The sequence below is a fragment of the Thalassophryne amazonica genome, chromosome 10, assembly GCF_902500255.1.
Source record: "Thalassophryne amazonica chromosome 10, fThaAma1.1, whole genome shotgun sequence".
Classification (NCBI taxonomy): Eukaryota; Metazoa; Chordata; class Actinopteri; order Batrachoidiformes; family Batrachoididae; genus Thalassophryne; species Thalassophryne amazonica.
The window spans coordinates 62,925,597-62,952,985 of record NC_047112.1 but is presented as its reverse complement, the minus strand read 5'-3'; the positions used below and the strand labels follow the sequence as shown (position 1 = coordinate 62,952,985).

General features: G+C 41.4%; 1 protein-coding gene across 3 annotated transcripts in view; it reads left to right on the top strand.

Moving 5' to 3' along the window:
- The window catches only part of dennd1b (DENN/MADD domain containing 1B), a 408,111-nt gene that overhangs the window by 256,451 nt on the left and 124,271 nt on the right, over positions 1-27,389 (top strand). For all 3 annotated transcript variants that reach the window (XM_034180114.1, XM_034180115.1, XM_034180116.1), the window contains one exon: positions 47-148. In XM_034180114.1, the coding sequence (XP_034036005.1) occupies positions 47-148 (102 nt within the window). The remainder of the gene's footprint in view (positions 1-46; positions 149-27,389) is intronic.

Genomic DNA, 27,389 nt, shown 5'->3' with positions numbered 1-27,389 from the left:
GCTCTTCTCGCTGATGATTATTAAAATTGGGCATTTGCTCTTTCAGAGAGTACGGAGTCGCTCCCTGGAGGACGTGGTCATTCTGAATGTGGACACGAACACAATGGAAAGTCCTTTTGATGACCTGCACAACCTGCCAAGTGATGTGGTGAGATATTCACAAACTTCTTCGGCACTTCCTCCAGTCCTGCTTTTTTCTCACTTACACGCCCACTGAGACACTCACTCTTGCAGTCACAAATGCACAAATAAACACATACCTTTTTTTTTTTTTGGAGGGTGGGTTGGGGTAGAGAAAATCATCAAAATGTCCCCTAACCTCATCACTAATGACTGCAGCACTGGCTCCTCAGATTGCGGCTGTCTAAAGTAAACTCCCGTCGCGTCGTATGACGCTTGAAGGCAAACATCATTCCCCCACCATCAGAAGCTTGTGGGAAAATGTGCAACTCCCTTCCCCTTCATCTCCATCCATTCTAATCATTATTTCACAAAGTCTTGCATTTCTGCCTGCCCACTGGCACGTTTCTGCAAAGGGGAGACAGGAGGAGGGAACAAGGCGAAGAAAGAAAAGGCAGAGATGGGTGATTTTTCTGGGGGGAGGGGGAAACAGGAAGAAGGGGGCCAATTACCAGTGTGGGCAGTGAAGCCACCTGCCAGCGTATCATCTCTTTAATTAATAGAGCACCGACGCCGGTCAGTGCAACAGGAAGCGCCGCCACAGCGTCAGGCTCACTCGCACCTTCACACACACCGAGAGAACAACAGACACGTGTCGTCTCTGTCTTTGTTGAAGCAGGAGTCTGTTTGTTCAGCTGTTTTTTTCAGGGGCTGGGTATTAAAACTCTTCAGTAAGACACTGAGGCCCTGCTGAGGCTGCGGACGCACTATAACCCCACTCTGGTAGCAGTACATCCTCCCATTCCGCCACCTTCCGGACTCCTGCCCTACCAGCAGTATACTGTATAACTCATTTCCATTGCCCCACAGACTCCAGACCAGCTCACACGCCTACATTTGTCTCATTTTACAGACTCTGTGCCTGACTGTCTTAATGCCACCCTGCCTACATTGTATGCCATTTCCTGCCTATTTGCTTCTTTGCCTGCATAACAGCTTCCACAGCGACTGGCTGCTGTACCGGCTCCCTGCTCCAGCTTCACGACACCTGCCGTATTCCTCATCGCTCTCTCCCTAAACTCAGTGCCAGCCTGGACGTCTCTTACAGCCGCTGTTTGCTTCTTTGCCTGTATGGCTGTCTAACTACGCCATCTTTTCTGACTGTCTGCTTGCTTTTCTGCAACCAGGAATTCAAGCCCTAAATTAAACTGCAAACCGAGTTTGTCATAAAAAAGGAGTCGGCGCTTTTGAAAAGCGACAGAAGCAGAAAGAAAAGCCTTTGTCTTTGCCATGTGATAAATTAAGTGGCAGACTCTGAGCCTTTTTGCTTTGATCCCCTGCTCACTATTTTTCCTAACTAATGACAGAACATAGCCTGCATATCATGTCGAATTACACCACCTGAAACTGATCCTTCAATAACAATATATTTATTGTAACAAATTGTTGTTTTTTTATTCTAATTCCTTTCCCCCCCTTTCCTCTTATCTTTTCACCAGGGTGAGTAGATTAATAAGAATGAGAGCAGGTACTAATTGAGTGGAATTCCAGGTCCCTTGTTAGTGTGCTTGTTAGTGATGAGGACACGCCACGTGGCATTTGATGTTTGGGTTTACACACAGGGAGCTGTATGAAGCATTGTGCAGTTTGACAAACAGAGGCCCGGATTCTTGATTAATGCCGAGCGGTTCTTAGCCCAGGCTGAGCTGCCACAAATTGTTTCCGAGCCATTAAAACCGTTCTTCATTTCACTTTTATTCTCACTGTAACACCAGCAACTTACACTGCTGCTTTATTCAGTGTGAACCCGAATCTCAGAGACTTAATGATTATTCTCACTTTAAAAGCCCAGTATCAGTTTGTATGAATATATAGAGGAACGTGATTAAAAGGTGAAGGCCGCAGGCAATTTTAGTGTAGATATCCAGTGGAACAAAGAGGAAATGCAGCGCTCTGATGTTGATTTAAGCAAACCTTTAGAGATCGCTTCTAATTATGGCCGTGCTGCTGTGAGCACATGTGGACTCTATTACAAAGACGGGCTGACCAGTGACCATGCTTTTAGCAGGTTCAGAGTTCACAGTTGTCCTGAATTAGCCATCCCTTTTTCAGTCAAGACCCATACACCCACTCCGCCAGCACCCGCCCCTTTAATGGTCTTTTCCCGCAACTTCGCACATAATATTTTAGATTTATTGACTATTAGAAATGCTACCATGGCAGTAGTGGTTTTGTTTGTCAAGAAAAAGGAAAGATCCAAATAAGAAAGTCATTTTTAACAGGTCACAAAAAGGATGCAACACTCGTGACAATTACTTTGAACATTTTTTAAAAATGAGAAAAGTCACATGCAGCAAAGATTCAATGCTTACTCTCTCAATATGCGGTCTTTAAATACACAAGCGAGATTTGACAGCAGACATAAACTCATCGCTTCAGTCTTCTTTTTAATTTCCTAATTGTTTGTTTTTAAACTTTTTTCCATTGCTGTTTTTCAGTCAGTAACATGCCTGTGTGTTTATTTAAAGTTTAGTTTACCATCAATCAAAAGCAGAATTATTTTTCCATTTTTCAATTTGTGTTTATCTCTTTATTTTTTTTTACTGTAATTTAAAACTAAACTACTATATATTTTTTTTCTTTGTTTACAGTGTATATTTTAAGCACTAATCCTACAAGTTTCAGTAGTTTATTCATAATGTAGACATATTACACTCATCTGTGCGTTATTATAATCAGTGTGTTGACAAGCACACTGAAAAGAAAATAAATATTTTAAAAAAATAGTTTTTCTCTGGAAGATCAAGGTATTTTCATTTCCTTTCCTAAGAATCCACAGTTACTCTTCTGCACATAGATTGTGATGATAAAGTTATAATTGGCTTTTGGTTGGTGGAGCTGTTTACTGTGCGAGTCATTAAAAGTATCCAAGAATAGCAAATTAGGAGTCTATTAATTCTGAAAACAAACATTGTGCCACCGAATCAATTTTTTTTTTCTTATTTGATCCCAGCAATTGATCTCAAACAAGAGATGGAAGAATGTATTTTTTCATGTATTATTCTTTCTGTGGCACGTATTCAAGGTGAGGCGCTACAGTGCAGCTTACATCTTTATTTTCAGATGCTCTCTCACATCACAGCCTAATTCCTTCTATTCTCCTCCTCTCTGCCTCTCGCTACTTTGCTGACACCGTGTACCCATACATTTCTAGCCTTCGCACATTTGATCATTTGTATTCCCAATCAAGGGGGAAATTTGCAGCGTGCACTCCCACTTCCTGTATTTCAAGCCTGCATTTGGAGGTTTACAAATGAACGAGGGGGTTGAGGTTGTGTCTGTGCGCCTCTCCTGAGATCACCTGGCACACTTAATCAAACATCGCGCCTTTAATTTGGTGTTCGGTGTTTCCGACGCACCCAGAAAACATCACCTCCTCGAGAGCAGAGACACAGCAAACAAACACACAGACGCCGACGTGCCTCCCAAGAATCGTCATCAGTGGCATTCAGATTTAGTTCAGGAGCAAACTTTTGGTACTCACATATTTCTCTTTCGTCCATTAGCTTCCCCCATTTTCAGCTGAGAGTGTTTCATTTGAGTGCTTTCTCCCCGTTTTTCAGCACCACGTACAGTAAAGCCTCTCACAGTCTGGACTAACTAGCTGGTCGCTCAGTGCTGGCAATGCTGTTGCTCCACCTCAGTTATATACTGTTTATATCAGAAGCAGTGTCTGCATCTGCAGCAAATACAACACTGCCAACAAAATGTGTGTGTGTGTGTGTGTGTGTTTGTGTTTTTTAAAGCATTTTAGTAACTACAAATGTCAAGGTTTGCTTATTTGAAGCATTATTTTGCAAGTAACTGTTTTTTAAATGAAGCTTCAGCGTGCGTTCACACTCTCCTTGGTGCTACCAGCCCTTCATTTACTCCCGTGGAGTTTTTAAAAGCTACTCCTAATTTTCACATAGCTGTTCTGCCGGCAGGTTCACTCTGGATTAAAAGTCAAAAAGGGAGAGCAGCATCACCCACTGCATTAGTTATTGAAGTGAGAGATGACATTTAGCTGTAGTTAATTATGTATGCAAAACTCAGCTGCTCAGCTGCTATAAGAGGTCAGCTTGACAAAGTAACCCCACACCGGGGAGATTCTCATGGCAATCAGATAGCCCTATTAAAACATACACACACGGTTTACTCTGGCTTTCTCACGATTTATTTTTGTATTACTCTTGTTTTGCTTTCACGTAGCAGCAGATCAACACACTGTGATTAAAAATTCTTTAATAGTAGATCGAGTTTACTCATGCTTTTTTGCATATTTTTGTTCACAATCAATAAATTTTCCTTTCTTGTTCTACCTTCTTATCTATGCCTTTCTCTTGGTGTGTGCAAGCAATTATATTTGACAATTTGAATAATAGCTAAGATTATTATCCAGCATTTAAAATGTTAAAAAATGCGTGGTTGGATTTTGCAGATTGCAAGTTGCATGCATGCTTCTGTCTGTGTCTGCACATGTGAGTGTGTGCTGCTAATCCGAGTCTTTGTTCAGATTTGTGTGTTTGTGTTCAGACTGCAGCACATCAAAAGAAAGTGGGAGAATTTCATAACTATTTTTTTCTTTGTAGTTCCTTAATTGCATCCCCATGGCTTTCTTTCCCTGGACAGAATCTTAAAAAAAAAAAAACATTCTTTATTGTGAGAAGAAAACCAAAGTTATTTTAAATTTATTTTTGTAACAACAGACAAGTGTCAGGGTCATTATTTGGGCATATTTTTAAGCTCTAGTAAAAATTCAGTCAGAAATTCTTATATACAGAGTTTGGTGCGTAATATTATTGTGTTTATTTATATGCATTTCTTTTAATAAGCAGTACATATAATACTGTCAATCACACTCTTAGCTTTGTACATTTTTAATTAACAGTGGACACTAATTCTTTCAATTGTTAATTAATTACAGTAATCAGGTTTGATATATTATGAGGTTTTTCAGATAAAAGTGTCAAAAGCCAGTCTCTAAAGAAATGTGTGTTTTTTTTTTAATTATTGTCTTGAATAATTAAGACTGATGAAAGTGAACGTTGTGTCGCCTGCTTCATCTCCCACAGAGTCACTAAGAGGTGAAGAAGAGATGTTTGTGGGTTTTTGTGAAAGTTCTCGCAAAAGATTCTAATTTTGCAACTGCTCCAAAAGCTTGCATAGGTGTTGATGCACGATATATGCAGCGTCTGCGCACTCTGAACATGTGCTTGTCTCCTTCGAGGCACAATGTGTGCTTATGCCCGCACGCACACGTGCACACAGATGCCTGGTGTCACCTATGGTGGTATTATCTGTTACAGTCATGCAGAGATCATCATTGCACCTGCTAATTACCATCACCAGCTGGAGAGTTAAATGGAGATCTGTTCTTTGTCTGACCTTTGACCCCGTGCTCTTTATGTGACGCACTTCAAACCCTGTTTGGGACTGCTTGGGCTGGGCCTTAATGAGGCCCCATGTCTGCCCTCTGTGGGCTGTGCGCCTCGGTTGCCCCGCTTTCATCCCCGACCATCTTCCCTTGATGTAAATTGAAAAGATCACAGCTATGGGGAGAAGACCTGTACTGGAAATGCCTCGCCGCATAGATTATGAATATCATAACTCAACTTTTTTTTTTAACCCTGCCTCCTCTCACAGCCACCCACTCCCCGCTCTTTTGCTGCCACCCTTCCTCATACAATGCTGTAGTTCTAATTGGACCCAATGGGGGACTCTACTTTTGATCTCATCACCGCCACGGTGACTTTACACTAAAAAATGTCACTGCCAAACAGGGTTATTCACCTGTAGAGCCTGGCTTCCTCTGATGCCTGTACGCATCTCGTTAGCTTCACTCAAACTGGAGAAGTTAATTAGTTTGACAGAGCCATTACCATGGAAGGCATACCTGATGATTGTGGTATCTGCGCCATATTCAAAGTCCAATTATTAAACACACATTTATCTTTTATGTCTGACACGTGATGGGACAGAGTGTCGGTGACAGTTTGCCATACTGTTAACAAAAATGATTTTCTGATATTTGTCATCATGGAATGCTATGATATTTGTAAATCGCCACGTGGTGAATATCTTTTTCATCATTTCATCTTGTATAAAACTATAAAACTTTGAACCTGTTTCCTTCTTAGCCATTTCCCTTTAACAGTGAGAAACAAAATGCAAGTGATTGTGTCCCCACCTCATTAAAAAGTGTTTACCACTGCACTGCACGCTCACCCTTTCAAAGCCTGTTGTACAGAACTCTGTGTGCAGAGTAAACTCCGCTATCCCGTCTTCTCTGACAGTCTTTGGGGTATGCCTCCCCCACTTAGACTGACATTGTTCGCTTTGATTCTTCCCCCCAAAAAAAGACAGTTTAATGATTTGCAAGGATAAAAAAAAAAAGAATCAGTGGAAAAACGCACATAAACATGAAATATTAATTCCAGATAGGGCTTTACATAAACATAAAAGCATTTAGCACAATGAGTGAATATGGAGATGACACTTGTTAATTTAACCATGATAAACTTTCTGTTTGATGCCTGCAAACATTTGCAATGGCAGCACGGGGACATTGTGGAGTGAGAAAGCCCAGGGGAGAAGAATCAACACTGTTCATTTTGTCTTTGCCCCAGTTTAAGAGTGCTTCTCTCCCTTTCTCTCTCTCTCTCTCTCTCTCTCTTTGACTCTTTCTTTCCTTCTCTCTCTGCTTGTCCTCAGAATGAGCTGTGTTAACACTTTGTTTCTCCTCCCTGAAGGTTTCCAGATAGGCTAATTTCAGACACCAGACCGTAATATCTGTCAAACACAGCATGATTTATTTGGCCACCCCTGATTGAAATGGATCTGATCAAAATTTTATGAGATTGCAGAAGCCCGGGGTCATTTAATGGGTCGGCATGACCTCAGATTTCTCCTGCTGGTCTGCCTTCAGGTTTACTGGCCCCCCTTCTAGAGTTCACCTGCTGGAATCAGTGGCTGCAAAGAAAACCTGCACCCTCTTGGACCTTTCGGGAATGTCTTTGGACACCATTGCCATACAGGGTCTGAGGTTTATGGGACTGGTACTTATCCCCAGCAACTGTTGCATGAAGCAGATGCGTGTCTGTAGCTCCCCTCGGACAACTAGTATGCTCAAACACTTGCTAAAATGGAAGGAGTAACATCCTTTAACAAGAAGAAACTTCAAGGTATCCAGACTCACTGGAATGGCAACCTGTTTTGACCATTGTAACAAGAAGTCGTCCCATTGGTGCATGTTACTGGATTTTGTTGCATGAAGCAGATGTAAGTCTGTGATTCTCCCTTGATGAAATGGCACTGTATGTGATACTTCCTTCAGCCACAGTTGGCTGTGTCGTTGTCAAAGGACACAGGCCAGTTGCGTGAGTGGAAATCAAGCCCAGCTTCTTAACCACTGAGCTATATGCTCTACGCTGCATATATAATTAAAAGGGACTTACATTTTGGCGTTCCACTGCTGCTAAAGTACAAATTGTGACGTGTAGTCCAGTGATGCTGTGCACTGACTTCAGAAATCCATAAAAAAAAAAAGACTTTGTGTAGTTCCTCAATCCAACCAAAAATCACGTCAGCTTTTCATCTGAACAGTTCTTCATGCATCCAGACGGCTTACACTGGAGTGGGTTTTGTGTGCCCGTTGCCCCTCGCACGCATGCACATATGCACGCAACTGGGTCGGCGCTTGGTGCGCATGTACTAAAAAAAGACTGTGTACATCCTCAGTGCAGCGGGAAAAAAAATCACATCACAAATGAGTCCAGCTTTTCATTCTTTCTTCTTGCTAACGGCTGTTGTGTGTGTGTGTGTGTGTGTGTCTGTGTGTGTGTGTGTGTTACAAGAATTAGCAGCGGCAGTTAGCTCAATCAAATCATGTCTCGGTAGAGTTGTTGTCCCCAGCGAGCGCGCATACACACACGCAATCGGGTCGGCGCTTGTGCGAGTGCATACTACCAAAAAAAGACTGTGTACATCCTCAGTGCAGCGAAAAAAAAATCATGTCAGAAATTAGTCCCGCTTTTCATTCCAACTTCCTGCCAACAGCCTCCAGACAGCACAGTGGATTTGTTTTGTGCGTGCTCGTGTGCATGTGCGTGCATGAGCACGTGTGTAGCGCATGCATATGCATGTGTGTGTTTGTGTGTGTGTGTGCACATGTGCAGAGTGCAATGTTACCAAATGTATGGAACCAAATTTGCACTCTAAATGGAACCAAGCTGCACTCTAAATGCAATGCAACACAAATGGGACCAATTAATCCATGTCATGTGACATACAAAGCACCAATCAAATGACAAGGATCCACTCAGCCGTTATATAAAACTAATTATAATTAATAATGACAGAATATGTTAAATATCAGAAATTAAATTGCTAGATATCGAGGGAACAGTCCAGGCGGAAATATCATATAAGTAGCAGATATTCACACAGAATCACTAGAGAAAGATGCCACATTAGGAAGCTGATGAATGCACAGGTAATATATGCAAAGCTGTAATGTAAATGAGGAGACTCACACATACAGCACATTTTCTCAGCTCAGATTCAGGCAGCGTGGAAAGCAGAGATCATCTTTAGCTGGAAAACATTGTTGTAAACGTCTGTGACGCGAGCATCTGTCCACAAACAAGATACAGCATTATTCACTTCACTAGGTCTTGTTTTACGGAGTTTGTTGCTTTAAATACTAAGCTTTATCCAAACAGCCACAAAACATGAACAGTATTCTGAAGGCAGAACTTGAGAAGCTGAGTCAATAATCACAGTGTTTTTTTGTTTTTTTTTTGTGGTTGTCCTGCATCGAGGTTAACATCCAAGCTTTCAATGACTTCCTGGACTCAGCCATCAATAGTGTTTCTTTATGTGGTGAAAGTGTTGAACTTGTAAAGAGATTCATTTATCGCAGCAGTAGCTTTCATGTCTTTGGGCCCATTGCTTTTGAGAACATGAGACACCCAAGAAGAATTTATGAAGTCATGTAGTCACTGGGGGCAGCACAGTGGCTTAGTGGTTAGCACTGTTGCCTCACAGCAAGAAGGTCATGGGATCAATTCCCCCTTTCTGTGTGGTGTTTGCATGATCTCTTCCTGTTTACGTAGGTTGTCTCCGGGTTCTCCGGCTTCCTCCCACATCCAAAGACGTGGGTTAGGTGAATTTGGAACTTTAAATTGTCCATAGGTGTGCATGCAGCTGTGAATATGTTTGTTTGTCTATATGTGATCCTGTGACAGACTGGTGTCCTGTCCAAGGTGTACCCCGCCTCACATCCTATGACTGCTGGAATAGGCTCCAGTCCCCCGTGACCCTTCATTGGAGTAAATGGTTGAAGATGAGTGAGTGACTGATGTAGTCACTGGACAGGGATGCTTGGTGATGCCAATAGCTGTGTAGAACAACAACACTCCCAAGTCTTAGGGATCCTGGTGCTTCTTGTCCCATATGGTTGTGAGAATTGGATGTTAATTACCCTATCTAGTACCTAGTTACCCTACCTGACTGATATGTACTTAATGGGAACCAGTATCAGTATTAGTGAGTAAAAATTTGCTGTTACTGATATATTTGCTGGGGAGCACAGTAGCTTAATGGTTAGCACTGTTGCCTCACAGCTAGAAGGTGCTGGGATCGTTTTTTTGCCTGACCCTTTCTGTGTGGAATTGGAATGTTCTCCCTGTGTTTGTGTGGGTTTCCTCCAGGTGCTCTGATTTCCTCCCACTTCCAAAGCAAGTATAGAACATAAATGAATGATATATCTGCATAAATATAAATTAAAAAAAATTGTAACGTCTCTGTGAATATTTTATCAAACCCTTATGACAAAAATATAACTGAGGCTTGATGTTTTTACAATTTAACAATCAGTACATGTCATCAGTGCAAAACTTCCTAAACTGTACACTTGGGGTCCCTGTAGACACCACCAAAACTTGTTTTTTAATACTGTTAACATTTTTAGGCCAGTCTTATAAACATCCAAATGTCATTTTGCAACTATTTTGAAAACAGACTATCTGGTTAATAAACCTTGTCATTTTCAAAGGACACACATAGACACCACCAAAACTTGTTTTTTAATACTGTTAACATTTTTAGGCCAGTCTTATAAACATCCAAATGTCATTTTGCAACTATTTTGAAAACAGACTATCTGGTTAATAAACCTTGTCATTTTCAAAGGACACACAGATTTTATTTTCTCATCTTCCAATATGACTTTCCAGTGCAAAAATTCAGTGGCTCTGAAGCAACTGTCTTGAATGAAAACAGCTCTGACAGTTCAGTAGTTATGATGGAGTCCGATCAGATACCATTATGTCAAACTAGTGTCCAAATGGGTCCCATAAGAAAAATCATGATCGTGCTCACAGTATTTAATCAAATATGATCAAAATAAGTCACGTTACAGACAACTATATAGGTGACAGTTGCTTAAAATTTCAGCTGATTAAGTTTAACTGTTCAAAAAATACATCAAGAGCTTCCAGTTTCCGCCACCACTGAGATGGCAAAGTGAACCATGGTCTTCTCCAACCGACCACTAAAACGCCCTGGTACATTTCAGAATAACCACAACAAATATGAAAAACAATTCACCAGCAGGGGAACAATGGAGAAGAGGATGAAAAGCAAGAAAAACACAGCAGAGTTGAAATAAAATGATGAGGAAACACAAGCTACAGAAGCAGGTGCATTCTGCGGATTGGCAGAAAAGCACAGAAAAGCCCAAAGGGAATAGGAAACGGATTCTGCAGTTAACACTTGAGCTCTGAAAAGAGAACGGCCAGCAATTGGAGGATATAAAAGACAAGATTAGCAAAATGAATCAGAGGATTGAGGAAGCAGAGGAGCGCATTGATAGGGCCGAAGCTAGGCTACTAACAGTCGAGGAAGGTGATAAAAAAACACTGCTTAAGATTCAGCCGGCAACACTAAGAGAAGCTAATTAACCAGGAGGGAAGAGCAAGGAAAGAAAATATCAGACTGTACAATGTACCGGAAATTGAGGAGGGAAACTCAATGATAATGAAAATGAAACACTCCTCAGAGAAAAACTGGATTTTCCTTCGAACACTGAACTACACATTGAAAGAGCACACAGAGCGCCAGCCACGAAACCTGCTGCTACAGACAGACCCTGTTCGATTGTAATTAATTTCATGGATAGAAAGCAAAAGAAGAAGTTCTTCTTTAGCTTTATTGATAACTGGCCTTCATTCTGGGGCCACCGTGGCTTGCTGATGCCGGACGGCCTCCACCCTATTGGGGAAGGCGCCGCCATCTTGTCTGCGAACATAGATAGAGCTCTACAGGGAGGGTAACATTAGGAATCTACAGCAGGCCACGGAGCAGGTGATTAGAGACCCTGCAAGGCTTATAACAAATGTGGGTGTGGAATCCATTAGCTTAGCAGGAAATTTAGTGCAGAAAATCCACTATGGTGATAGTGCAGTTTATTTGCCAGGGAGGGAATTTCAACAAGTTGAGACTGTGGCCTGCTTCCATAGTCGTGTCCGTAAAAATCATAGAGGGATATGCTTTCCAAACTTAATACCCATTACTATATTGGATGATGTTGAAATTGAGGATGGCCCAGTGGTTGTTCCAGCAATAGCAAAGATTTCGTGTCTGCTACCTACAACGCGCGTGGAATGTCAAACCTAAACCTACTTCTAGGCATCTTATATATGCTTTTCTGGAACCACCCCTAAACCCAAACAGTTCAACTGTCAACCCCACTGAGGTCCTTAGACTGGGTCTCATTAACATAAGATCACTGTCCTCAAAATCATTGTTGATCAATGATCTAGTTATTGATCATCACTTAGATATGATTGGGCTATGTGAAACCTGGCTTAAACCTACAGCTTTCCTCCACTTAAATGAGGTCTGCCCACCAGCATATACGTATATTTAGTCACGTCCCTCGTGATGCGAAGCAAGGTGGGGGTGTTGCTCTTATTTATAAAACTAGGTTTAGCTTATTAGCTGTTGGGGGTTACAAATATCACTCATTTGAGCATCTGATTCTCCGCTCTGCTCAGGATATTAAATATTGCCAAGGTCAGAAGAATAAAATCAGTCGTATTACTTTGTCACTGTATGTACATAGGCCTCCTGGCCCATATTCTGAATTCTTAGATGAATTTTGTGCATTCATCTCTAACTTGTCAACTAGTGTAGATAACATTCTGATCATTGGTGACTTTAACATTCATATAAATAAGCCTTCTGATCCCCTCTGCAAATCATTTATGGAAATTATGGATGCATTAGGATTTCGGCAATGCATTCGGAATTTGACGCACATTAGTGGAAATACCCTGGATCTGGTTCTCACACGTGGTATTGCTGTCATGAACATTGACATCATGCCTCTTACATCAGTGGTGTCTGATCACTCACTTATTAAGTTTACAGTTTTGCTGCTGTGTTTAATGGAACAACAACCTTATATATCTTTACGGCGATGCATCAACTCCTCAACTAAGACTGAACTCGAAGCTAGACTGCCTGATGTCTTAGCTTCAGTAGACAGACTTGTGGACAGTTTAAACTCAGTGCTCAAAACTACACTCGACATGATTGCGTGTTACGAGTGTTAAAACCGCGCTCCCCCAAATCACAGTCACCTTGGTTCAGTGATTATCTGTGTGACCTCAAGCATAAAGCAAGAGGTTCTAGAACGGAAATGGCGTAGTTCAAAATTAGAAGTATTTCACCTTGCGTGGCGTGATGCTATCTTAGACTATAAGCATGCATTATTAGCTACAAAGCGGACTTACTATTCTGATTTGATCAACAAAGACAAGCATAACTCAAAGTTCTTGTTCGACACGGTGGGCAACACTTTTGCATGGACAACCACCTGTAGTTCCCTCTCCTTTTTCAGCACAAGATTACCTGGATTACTTTGGGAAGAAAATAGAAGACATCAGGTTAAACATATCCCGGCATGCCTTAATCCAGCACTACACCCTGCTATTGATGTGAGGTATTATCTAGATTTACAGAATTTGACAGTATCTCACTAGGCATGCTGACAAAACTCGTAATGTCAACAAAAAGCACAACCTGTTTATTTGATCCTGTACCAATAAAACTGTTTAAGGACCTGTGGCCCACACTTGGGCCAACTGTGCTGGAAGTTATTAATCTTTCTTTAATTTCTGGATCTCTTCCTAAATGTTTCAAATCTGCAGTGATTAAACCATTACTTAAGAAACCTAATCACCCAAAATCTAAACCTAAACCCAAATCACGGCGTTGCTTTGCGTCGAGCGGCTGCACTGCGACGCGCGGAACTCCTCTGCACGTCTGTCTTAATGTGCCGGAAAAGTGCTGATGTCCACATCTTTTCACAATTCCTGTTCTAGTCAGATGACATACCGGATCAAGACAGCGTCCAGTTTAAAAATGAATGGCACATTTCACTGTTACAGGAGTTTTTGTCATGGAAAGAGAAGCTGCTCCACTGCGCGTCGTGATGCAGCCGCTCGGCGCAAAGCAGCGCCGTGATGAAGCCTCACGGGACATGTTCTGGCATGTCCAGCTCATGCACAATCACAATCGGATATTCACACGACTGGAAAGCAACCGGAATCCGTCTGAAATCCACCTGAAAGCTGTCCTGAGAGACCAACACCGAGGTGTTTTTGTCCCGCGTAATGAATGGAGCCGTGGCGCGTCCCTCCGCTTTTCTTTCCATGAAAAAAACTCCTGTAACGGTGGAATGTGCCGGAAAAAGTGCTGATGTCCACATCTTCTGCCTTTTTGTGAAAGTCAGACGAGGTCCCGGATCAACAAAGCTGTCACGTTGGAAATGATCTGGTTGTTCCAGCAGGGTGTCAGCCTGTCGATGGGGGCTGGGAGCGCGCCGCGCTCTCAGCAGTTGTGGGCCATCCTTAAAGCGGCAGTAACATCCCGTAATCTGTTTAATCCCCATAAAATCGTCCCTGAAAGCCATATTAATTTTTCGAACGGTGTCCACCTGGAGGTCTCTCACAGTTTCTGGAAAAAAATTGATGCAGCAAAGCTCCAAATCATTCAGACATTTATTCGCAATAAAAAAATAGACGAGAAGGGTGGACCACACCTCACTCCAAGCCTGCTCACAGGCGAATGACGCAACCGACAGGCATGAAACAACTCACGCATGCGCACGAGGGTTCAAGCTTGTCTGACGCAATCACACGTGATTCAAATCCATATGGTTTTTTAAAAAAAATAATAAGGTCGGATACTTTTCTAACAGACCTCATATAGACTTGGAGCCATGCCTAGAAGCCAGGATGGTGAGCAGCCCACTCGCCCCAGAGCTATAATAGCCAGATTTTTGAGACTTCAGGATCGGGAGTGCATCACCGAAGCTGCATGGAAGAAGGGGAGTGTAATTTGGGGAGGACGACGCATTATGGTCTTCCCGGATTATTCCAAGATGCCTGAACGAAAAAACGGGCTAAGTTTAAGGACTGTAAGAAGCTCCTGCACGACAAGAACATTCGTTTTGCATTGACCTATCCAGCTGTGCTCGTTGTGAAGACAGCGCAGGGACCCAGGCACTTTGAAGACCAAAAGAAGGCCATGTCATTTATCCATTCACTCAACTGAGGTACTCCCAGCTCGCGGTGACTCCATGAAGACACACTACTGTGCGATTCTGACTTTTCGTTGGGCCAATAAGGTTTGTTACTGTGATGGGATGAGGACTTCTAGAGGTAAGAAAAAAATGTTTCATTTTTTTTGGTGGTTGTTTTACAATTGTTATTTTGATAAATGCAAAGCTCTTTGTTGCAGCAAAAGTTATTATAGGTTGGGATGTACAATATTATTTTACTATGTAATAACCTGTTGCCAACCCGCACGTGTGGGGGGAGGGGCTGGGATGCCGTGGGCAGCGTCAGTTAAGTGTATGTTCGCGGACCTTGATAAGGGAGGTTCTGGGGGGAGAGAGGGGGGGTTGTTTCTTGTTGTTGGGGGTTTTTTTTCCTCTTAAGTTTTGTTTTATTTTTATTTTTTCATTTGATGCCAATACAGTTTTATTTACAGCACCACTTGCTGCTTGTCCATTTGATCAATGACACCTAATAGTTTAAGTTTGATGAGCTGGACCGTCAAGGGTCTCAGTAATGCCATAAAGAAAAGGAAAATTTTATCTTTCATTAAATCTAAAAAGTGTGATATTGTCTTTGTCCAAGAGACACATCTATCTCGACAAGAATCTCAGAGGCTCTGTTTTGGCTGGGTGGGTTTTGTTGGCTCAAGTAGTGGAACCAGCAAAGTAGAGGCGTAGCAACGTTAATTAACAGGAATTTACCATTTAAATGCCTGAAACGGAGTGCAGATGAGGCGGGCAGGATGTTGATTATGCTATGTGAAATTCAAGGCACAAATATTATTTTAGCTAATATTTATGCTCCCAATATTGATGATCTGTCTTTTTTTGGCCAGTTAGAAAAAAAGATTTCAGATCTGGGGGACTATCCTGTTTTGTTGGCAGGTGATTATAATGAGGTGATGGATGGGACATTAGACCGAAGCAAAAGTCTTACTCGCACAACAAGAGGAAATCACTCACTTAGAGCAATGTCTGATGCCTGCGCCCTAGTAGATGTTTGGCGGTTACAAAATCCAACGGGCAGGGACTATACTTTCTATTCCGCCCCACATGCTTTCTTTTTAATTTCCCAATCTTTAATGCTAGCTGTTGTTAATAGCAGTATTGGTAATAGAAATATTATCAGATCATAGTCCAGTTTATCTCTCCTTGATCGCGTTAATGCTATCACTAGAACTCCTAGGTGGAGATTAAATTCCAGTCTATTAATGGAGGATGCTTCATAAATTCTCTTAAATCACAAATTAATTTGTACAAGGAGACAAATATTCCTTCTGCCCCCTCAGCTGGAGTGGCTTGGGAGGCACTGAAGGCTTTTTTGAGGGGCTATATTATTCAGCAGGCCTCCTTCAAAAAGAAAGAAAACATTAAACAGCTTGCTGATTTGGAGAAAAAAAATTGAGATCACTGAGCAAACTTTTAAAATGATTCCTCTTCAATCAACTTGGTCAAATTAACAAAATTAAAATATGAATATAATACAATAATGTCACAGAAAGCTGAATTTAGTCTTTTTCGGCAAGACAAAAGTACTTTGTGGAGGGAGACAAGGCAGGAAGGTTACTGGCGAGGTATATTAAACAAAGAGAGTCCATGAGTGCTATCTCTGCTATTAAGGACACAAACGGACAACTCCACACAGAACCCTAAAAAATTAATGCTACTTTTACAGATTTTTATGCTCATCTCTATAGTTTGGAGTCACAGGTTTCAGAGGAAGATATCACCAAGTTTTTGCAGAGCTTAAACCTTCCCCAAGTAACCCAGGACCAAATCGAGAGTTTAGACGCATCAATCACTGTAGCAGAAATAATCGCAGTAATTAAACACCTTCCCTCCAGTAAAGCGCCGGGCCGAGATGGGTTTACGGCCGAATTTTATAAATCTTTTCCTGAAGAATTGGCCCCAGTGCTGCTAGAGGTTTATAATGAATCATTTCAAAAACAAATGCTACCACCATCGCTATCTGAAGCCATTATAACACTTATTCTAAAGAAAGACAAAGACCCCTCAGATTGCCGCAATTATCGGCCTATTGGTTTGACTTCCTACGACAGCAAAATATTATCTAAAATTTTGGCCAATCGATTAGATTGTATTATGACTCACCTGATCTATCCTGATCAGGTGGGTTTATATGCTCCCAATGCTCAGCTGATAATGTTAGGTTGCTGGACATTATGTGGGCAGTTCAAGATTGTCAGGACCCTATTGCAGCCATTTCATTGGATGCTGAAAAAGCATTCAATAGGGTTGAATGGAAATACTTGTTTTTAACGCTCAAATACTTTGGTTTTAGTAGTAATTTTATTAATTGGATACGGCTTATATACATATGTCCAAAAGCTTGGGTCCTCACAAATGGTATAATTGGTCCATCGTTCGAATTAGGAAGGGGCACAAGACAAGGGGACCCCCTGTCCCCCCTTCTTTTCGCAAAATCCTGGCTGGGGAATTCAGTCTGCCTAGACAGGATTTTTGGAAATATTTGCAGATGCGACATTTATTAGTTAAAACTTTTGGGTCTGCTGTGTCAGCCCCTTCAACTTGTAGCCTCTTAGAAGATCTCAAGAAAGCACTCAGGCAAGGTCATGCAGCCTCCACTTTTTATAAGATGTTAGTTCCGGCTTTACTGGGAATCGTCGAAAAAATTATTCAACATGTTGAATAATTCCGGGAGCGCTCCCGAAGAATTTTGCATGACAACGGAGACAACGCGAACAACGGCGTTGATACTTTTTTAATCGCCGTTTCATCCTGCCCCTTCCTGTAGTGCCGCAGTTTACACCGCTGTAATTGGCGGCCAGCGTTGTATCCCTAATCAATGCGTGTAAAATGGGCGATAGAGCCCAATCGGTGTCCTCAAGGGCGTTTTAACCGGCGACAGAGGCAGACAAAACGGCAGCGCTAGCAGACAGTACGCCGTTCTAACGCCACCTCTCGGTTATTAATGGCGTTCCAAACGGCCGATAGGCGGCGGTCAGTATAAAAACGCTAGCGCGCTGCATGCAGGCCCTCTCACTCGCGGCCAGCTCCAGATATTTTGCAGAGAAGAGAAGCTCCAGTATTCCTCCTAAAAGAAAATTGGCAGCGGCAAGGACTTACCAAGAGGTCTGGTCAGAAGCAGAGGGGAGGTGGAGACAGAGCAACACGTTGAGGAGGGGGAAAAAGAAAGGAGACGAAAAGGCTGAGGATGATCTCCCTCCCCCTGCAGTGACAGAGGCATGTATTCCTGCTGCTTCAGCCTATTATACTCTGGGGGCGGTTGCCTATATGCAAAAAGTTCCTGGAGTACGCAGGATTTGCCTGGATAAAAACCAGCGGTACACAGGGCATTATCGGCAGCAGCAGAACCCGCCGTTCTCACGCGCGTTCTTAACCTGCGATTGTAAAGGATAGAACTGGGTATTAAACCCCCGTTGCCTGACGTGTGCCGGATGCTACGGCGTCAAAACGCCACTTTATTCGGCGGATTTAGCGGCGTTTTATCCGCGTATTTGCGGCTAGTACGGCGGTCAAAACGCCGGCGAAATGCCTCCGCCCCTTTCCCACCGCGAAACAGCCGGAACTACCGCGAACTTCGGTCTACGTACTACCCGCCGACAAAACCGTCTATTGTGTAAACGGGGCTTTAGGCATCTGAATAGTTTACACAGCTGAAACTGTATGTCCCAGATTTTGTTGGCACCTTTTTTTTTTTTTTTTTACTACTTTATTTATACTGATACATATACATATGTATATTTGTATATTTTATCTATAGACCATTTCTGTTTTGTATTGTCTTCATTATTAAATTTTTGTTTGTGGGTTAAATGTTGTTAAAATTCACTTGAAGTCACTTGTCAAGGACCAAATCTGATATTATATGGATTGTTGTCTGTTTATTATTATTGTCTGAAAACAATAAGGTTAAGTCATAAAAAAAAAATTAAAGTTTGACTCTTTTATGACAATGAACGCTGAGCCATTAATTATTATACATAAAACAAATGCACACAAACGTCCTGAGATGCGAACAGCTTAATGCTAACTTTAAGATTGAAAACGCCATAGACATGCTAACGCGCCAGCATTGGTCCCGTTTTAAAGTTATAAAATACATCTATCAACTATTTCAGAAGACCATAACACTATGTAACACAATTTTTGTTCCTGGCTTCTAAGTGTTATATTTCAACTGCTTATGTCTAAAGTCTATGGAAAAATGACTACCATTCAGCACAAACTTTGATTTTATTTTTTTAACGTTCTAGAAAGATCTAAAAGGTTCTTGAAATTTCTAGATAATTCTGGAAACTTCTAGAAAATTCTGGACAGTTCTAGCCGTTCAAGAATATTCTAGAAGACTACTCAGTAGTAGTGAAGGCGAATCGAGAATATTCTTGAAAACAGACAAATTTCAAAATATCATTGTCCTGATCACAGAAGCAAAGTTTCTGTGGAATAACAGCTATTTTCTATTTATTAAGGCATAACAGGTTAGGAAAACACACTGTGTGCCATGAACAAAACAAAAATAAAAATTGTTACATAGTGATAGGTCAGTTTAACATACAAAAGTAAATATTACTTAGCGGGGAAAAAATTAAGATAAAGCGAAATAAAACAATGAACCAATGAAGCAGCAGAACGAAGCACTGCTTCAAGCTGTGAATCATTGCTTCGATTGGTTCGAGACCCGCTGCAGGGTCTGTAATCACTGTAGAGAAATGATCAGTTTCCTGACAAACACCCCCAAAACAACTGCCACTCTGAAGGACAGATAAGGGAATCATTAAGCAGCTAGGTTATTGATGGCGGTGGATCGAATCATTTCTTAACGATACCCGAAAGGAACCGGTTCCCGATACCCATCCCTACCTATAGTGCAGCAGTTAACTGAAACAATTGTTCAAATGGTGAAGCAAGCAGCAAATTTGGCACAAATCCTCCTTGGACATTACTCTTTTGAAAAAAAAACGACTGGCCACTTGAATTTCAGTAGGCAGCCAGGGTAGAGGCTGGGGTCAGGCAGTTAAAAATGCTCCAGTCATATTGAAAACTATACCACATTATTTGTCAGATCATAAAGAGTCCAAAAAGGTATAGTTTGGACTATCTACGATTGAATATTCTGGAGTTATGGGGTAAAAACAGCAAGAATGGTCACAAAGGTCAAGGCCGATTTCGATACTTAATATTGATTACTGTATATACACGTCTATAATGGCCAAAAGAATGGAAAAAATACTTTTCAACCTAATTCATAATGACCAAACTCTGGCCAGAGTTGGACCATATGTTCACTGTCATTGTTAATTTAACACTGTCAGTGTTAGTTTACACTGTGATTTTACTGGGTACATATTATGGACCACATTAAACAACATAACATAAAGGCCTTAATTCTAATGCTAATGGTGAAAAAGCTTTTGACTTGGTCAGCTGGTAGTATCGCTTTAAAGTCCTAATCAAATTTGGTTTTAATGAAATAATGGAACCTATTTATCAATCAATCAATCAATTTTTTTATATAGCGCCAAATCACAACAAACAGTTGCCCCAAGGCGCTTTATATTGTAAGGCAAGGCCATACAATAATTATGTAAAACCCCAACGGTCAAAACGACCCCCTGTGAGCAAGCACTTGGCTACAGTGGGAAGGAAAAACTCCCTTTTAACAGGAAGAAACCTCCAGCAGAACCAGGCTCAGGGAGGGGCAGTCTTCTGCTGGGACTGGTTGGGGCTGAGGGAGAGAACCAAGAAAAAGACATGCTGTGGAGGGGAGCAGAGATCAATCACTAATGATTAAATGCAGAGTGGTGCATACAGAGCAAAAAGAGAAAGAAACAGTGCATCATGGGAACCCCCCAGCAGTCTACGTCTATAGCAGCATAACTAAGGGATGGTTCAGGGTCACCTGATCCAGCCCTAACTATAAGCTTTAGCAAAAAGGAAAGTTTTAAGCCTAATCTTAAAAGTAGAGTGGGTGTCTGTCTCCCTGATCTGAATTGGGAGCTGGTTCCACAGGAGAGGAGCCTGAAAGCTGAAGGCTCTGCCTCCCATTCTACTCTTACAAACCCTAGGAACTACAAGTAAGCCTGCAGTCTGAGAGCGAAGCGCTCTATTGGGGTGATATGGTACAATGAGGTCCCTAAGATAAGATGGGACCTGATTATTCAAAACCTTATAAGTAAGAAGAAGAATTTTAAATTCTATTCTAGAATTAACAGGAAGCCAATGAAGAGAGGCCAATATGGGTGAGATATGCTCTCTCCTTCTAGTCCCCGTCAGTACTCTAGCTGCAGCATTTTGAATTAACTGAAGGCTTTTTAGGGAACTTTTAGGACAACCTGATAATAATGAATTACAATAGTCCAGCCTAGAGGAAATAAATGCATGAATTAGTTTTTCAGCATCACTCTGAGACAAGACCTTTCTGATTTTAGAGATATTGCGTAAATGCAAAAAAGCAGTCCTACATATTTGTTTAATATGCGCTTTGAATGACATATCCTGATCAAAAATGACTCCATGATTTCTCACAGTATTACTAGAGGTCAGGGTAATGCCATCCAGAGTAAGGATCTGGTTAGACACCATGTTTCTAAGATTTGTGGGGCCAAGTACAATAACTTCAGTTTTATCTGAGTTTAAAAGCAGGAAATTAGAGGTCATCCATGTCTTTATGTCTGTAAGACAATCCTGCAGTTTAGCTAATTGGTGTGTGTCCTCTGGCTTCATGGATAGATAAAGCTGGGTATCATCTGCGTAACAATGAAAATTTAAGCAATACCGTCTAATAATACTGCCTAAGGGAAGCATGTATAAAGTGAATAAAATTGGTCCTAGCACAGAACTTTGTGGAACTCCATAATTAACTTTAGTCTGTGAAGAAGATTCCCCATTTACATGAACAAATTGTAATCTATTAGACAAATATAAAGGAAGGTTGGAGATTGGCCTATAGTTAGCTAAGATAGCTGGGTCAAGTGATGGCTTTTTAAGTAATGGTTTAATTACTGCCACCTTAAAAGCCTGTGGTACATAGCCAACTAACAAAGATAGATTGATCATATTTAATATCGAAGCATTAAATAATGGTAGGGCTTCCTTGAGCAGCCTGGTAGGAATGGGGTCTAATAAACATGTTGATGGTTTGGATGAAGTAACTAATGAAAATAACTCAGACAGAACAATCGGAGAGAAAGAGTCTAACCAAATACCGGCATCACTGAAAGCAGCCAAAGATAACGATACGTCTTTGGGATGGTTATGAGTAATTTTTTCTCTAATAGTTAAAATTTTGTTAGCAAAGAAAGTCATGAAGTCATTACTAGTTAAAGTTAATGGAATACTGAGCTCAATAGAGCTCTGACTCTTTGTCAGCCTGGCTACAGTGCTGAAAAGAAACCTGGGGTTGTTCTTATTTTCTTCAATTAGTGATGAGTAGAAAGATGTCCTAGCTTTACGGAGGGCTTTTTTATAGAGCAACAGACTCTTTTTCCAGGCTAAGTGAAGATCTTCTAAATTAGTGAGACGCCATTTCCTCTCCAACTTACGGGTTATCTGCTTTAAGCTACGAGTTTGTGAGTTATACCACGGAGTCAGGCACTTCTGATTTAAAGCTCTCTTTTTTAGAGGAGCTACAGCATCCAAAGTTGTCTTCAATGAGGATGTAAAACTACTGACGAGATACTCTATCTCACTTACAGAGTTTAGGTAGCTACTCTGCACTGTGTTGGTATATGGCATTAGAGAACATAAAGAAGGAATCATATCCTTAAACCTAGTTACAGCGCTTTCTGAAAGACTTCTAGTGTAATGAAACTTATTCCCCACTGCTGGGTAGTCCATCAGAGTAAATGTAAATGTTATTAAGAAATGATCAGACAGAAGGGAGTTTTCAGGGAATACTGTTAAGTCTTCTATTTCCATACCATAAGTCAGAACAAGATCTAAGATATGATTAAAGTGGTGGGTGGACTCATTTACTTTTTGAGCAAAGCCAATAGAGTCTAATAATAGATTAAATGCAGTGTTGAGGCTGTCATTCTCAGCATCTGTGTGGATGTTAAAATCACCTACTATAATTATCTTATCTGAGCTAAGCACTAAGTCAGACAAAAGGTCTGAAAATTCACAGAGAAACTCACAGTAACGACCAGATGGACGATAGATAATAACAAATAAAACTAGTTTTTGGGACTTCCAATTTGGATGGACAAGACTAAGAGTCAAGCTTTCAAATGAATTCCCCATTTGTGTCACAATAAGTTCCCCACGAGTGTGACTTTGCAAACACACACACTGACATGTGGGTGTGTGCGCTCACTCACTGGAGGCGTGGCTTCTAACAGAAGCAGCTGTGGTGATCTGTCATTCTGGACATTCCAGCTACACATCTACTGTGTTTGGACAGTCGTGGACTAACAACTGTCCACTGCAGTAGTCACGTGTGTCTGACTGCTGTATTTACATGGACATAAATAAAAACATATATCGCCGTAGTGGCGACAAGCTGCAGCAAGCGAGCGTGTGCACGGACTGGACATTGACAGCCCCCAGGTTGAAAGGACCGGCACATCAGAACACACAGCGGGCGATCTGACCATCACGTCACCCACGTGAGCTCTGTTACACATGACGCAGTGCCTGTGCTGTGGCGCGCCGTCCACAGCACGTGTCGGGCAGAACGCGCGCGGCCGACTGGACGCACCTGACCAGTAGATGTGGACATGATCAGAGCACCCTGCTTCTCATTCATATCATTTCGTGACTGTACGTCCGTGACCATGGGTCATCACCAGAGGAACAGACGGATCATATTTGTATTGCTTGCTTGATAAATGTGGTGTTTTTATATGGTGTGGGATTTAATTTCTTTTTTTTTTGGTAATACTTCCATGTCCTTCCTGATATGAGGCAGCTTCCCGCAGCTTACAAAGAACAGCTCCGTAGCTCAGTGGTAAAGTCTCTAGCTGGGAATCAGACGTTTTGAAAGGTGCGAGTTTGCATCCCAGGTAGTGTGTTTTTTTTTCTTTTAAAAATTATTCCACATAAGCGGCGCAATGTGGTCCCACAGGTACCGGCTGGTTTTTATTTCTCCCACATAAGTGGTGCCATGTGGTGCACTTGGCACTGTTCCTGCTCAACAGACACTGGCGTGTGCACGAACGCTCACACCGGGTTTGTGCATGCCTTCCCGTCGGCGTGATGTTTCGTGCGCTAATTTCAAACTGTTTCGTGCTGTTTCACCGTTTTTGTACAAACGCCGTCCAAACTTCGCACTATGTGTTAAGGGGCAATAAGAAAAACAATTCTATGTGTGCTCTTTAACCTTCGGAAAACAGTTGGGTTGTCACTGTGCACATGATATGCAAAAGGACACCAAAAGAGAAAATGTAGTTAGTTTAAGAACAACTTTGATTGAGCTGTATTTACTTTTTCGTGAAGAGTATTATGACAAGCACACCCATGAAAATTCAGTAAGGTATGTCTTCTATGATGTATTCCAATTCTAAAGTAGAACTCCACTAGTGTATCGTAAGGTATACTTAAATATCTAAACTAGAGACAGTCGTCATGAAATGCCCCGTGCGCAGTACTATTTTCCATGTAAAGTGCAGTAATATGTACATGTGTGGGGTAGGTATTTGGTTGAACCCTCATGTGTTTGACATAAACTGGGATACACAGTGGAAAAATTGGATATTGACATTATATTTATTTAGAGGATGTGACCAACACTGACACTACAACCATCATGTCTTAACGAGGATTTTGACATGAGTGTGTTTATATAGTATTGATAATTAATATATAGTATTGATTTAATTCTGAACTGTTTGTGCTTTGTTTTATAATGGCCGATGCCTGATGTGTACACAGCATGGACTTGTTCCTTTTTTTCCTGTTTGTATGTTTCATGTCTGTCTTTCACTACATTTCCCATGATGCTCTACTGACTCAGAGTGCTTCCCCACTGATTACAGGTGCCACTAATCAAGTATATTAACTCCAAGCACTGTTTGTAACATTAATTCTGCCTGATTAAGGTCTTACAGACCGAAAGCTTGCAGCTTCAGTAAAGCTATTTTGCAGAGACCTGAAGTGTGCAGATTTTTTTCCTTTTTACCAACACTGACCGTAAAAAGTCGGTAGCTTCGAACAAATGCAACTATTGGTAAGTTTTTAAAAGCAGGTCAAGGTCACCGGCCTTCAAACCCATGCAAAGTACTCCTCCAAAGCATGTACCCACCAAATATGAAGTTTCTGCAAGCAATACTGTAGGTGCCGAGGTACGTTGCGCCGAACAAATTTCAGGCGAGGGATTTGACAGTTGTTACCATTGGTGACCTTGAAAAGTAGGTCAAGTCCACCGACCTTCGAACCCATGTAAAGTACTCCTCCAAGGCATGTACCCATCACATATGAAGTTTCTGTGAGCAATGGGTGCTGAGCTATGTTGCAGCAAAGGATTTGGCAGTTGTGACCATTGGTGACCTTGGAAAGTAGGTCAAGGTCACCGGCCTTCAAACCCATATGAAGTACTCCTCAAAACATGTACCCACCAAATATGAAGTTTCTGCGAGCAATGTTGTGGCAAAGGATTGTGACCATTGGTGACCTTGAAAAGTAGGTCAAGGTTCCTGGGCTTTGAACCCATGCGAAGTACCCCTCCAAAGGAAATACCCACCAAATATGAAGTTTCTGTGAGCAAAAGGTGCCAAGCTACATTGCGGCAAAGGATATGACAGTTGCGACCATTGATGACCTTCAAAAGTCGGGTTGATGTACAGTCATGGGTGTACAAAGTGTACAGCATGGGGCTGAGCACACAGCCCTGAGGGGCCCCAGTGCTCACTGTCAGCACTGAGGAGTGGTGGGACCCCATTCTGACTGACTGCAGACGGTTGGTGAGAAAGTCTCTGATCCATCCAGATGCCTTTTTCAATCCAAGCTTCGAGGTTTAAAAAAAAGAGATCAGATTCTAGGTTTTTTTCCCTTGCCATATACAACCCTAATTCCAATGAAATTGCTACATTGTGTAAAATATAAATAAAAACAGAATACAATGATTTGCAAATCCTCTTCAACCTATTTGCAATTGAATACACAACAAAGACAAGATATTTAATGTTCAAACTGATGAACTTTATTGTTTTTGTGCAAATATTTGCTCATTTTGAAAAGGATGCCTGCAGCATGTTTCAAAAAAGCTGGGACAGTGGTATGTTTACCACTGTGTTACATCACCTTTCCTTCTAATAACACTCAATAAGCTTTTGGGAACTGAGGACACTAATTGTTAAAGCTTTGTAGGTGGAATTCTTTCCCATTCTTGCTTGATGCACGACTTCAGTTGTTCAACAGTCCGAGGTCACGTTGTCGTATTTTGCGCTTCATAATGTGCCACACATTTTCAATGGGCAACAGGTCTGGACTGCAGGCAGGCCAGTCTAGTACCTGCACTCTTTTACTACGAAGCCAAGCTGTTGTAACATGTGCAGAATATGGCTTGGCATTGTCTTGTTGAAATAAGCAGGGACGTCCCTGAAAAAGATGTTGCTTGAATGGCAGCATGTGTTGCTCTAAAACCTGGATGTACCTTTCAGCATTGATGGTGCCATCACAGATGTGTAAGCTGTCCATGCCATGGGCAGTAACACACCCGCATACCATCACAGATGCTGGCTTTTGAACTTTGCACTGGTGACAATCTGGATGATCTTTTTCCTCTTTTGTCCGGAGGACACAACGTTCATGATTTCCAAAAAAAATTTGAAATGTGGACTCATCAGACCACAACACACTTTTCCACTTTGTGTCTGTCCATTTCAAATGAGCTTGGGCCCAGAGAAGGTGGCGGCGTTTCTGGATATTGTTGATGTATGGATTTCACTTTGCATGGTAGAGCTTTAACTTGCACTTGTAGATGTAGCGACGAACTGTGTTAACTGACGATTTTCTGAAGTGTTCCTAAGCCCACACGGTAAGATCCTTTACACAATGATGTCGGTTTTTAATGCAGTGCCGCCTGAGGGATCGAAGGTCATGGGCATTCAATGTTGGTTTTTGGCCTTGCCGCTTACGCTAGGGGGGGGGTGTTATTTAAAAAATTTTGGAAATCTATAAATGTTTGCATGGAATATGGAAATATACACAGAATAAACCATAGCAAGATAAATTTTGGGTCATTTGGTTCCAAAAACCCATATGGACGGAGCCAGTGAAGATATCGGGTTCAAAAATCGCCAAAAATATCGACAAAAATGTCATATCTTGAGAACCACTGCACCTAGAGACTTGAAATTTGGCTCCAAATGTTGCTTGACCACAAGTTTATATTATCTTATTTTATTTATATTATTTATATTATTCAACTTCTATAGTAACAATAATGTCTGGTGTTTTTTAAAGAGTAATTGACAAAAAAAACTAATTTCAGTACATATGTTATGATCAATTGTAACAAACAAAATCTATGTAGTTTTTATTTCAGGAACGCAAGTTGAGTATAATCACATGTAAAGAATGACATGGCCACAATGAACTAATTATAAGCAACAGAGTGGTTTTCTACATCAACAGCACATATATGACACACGTGTTA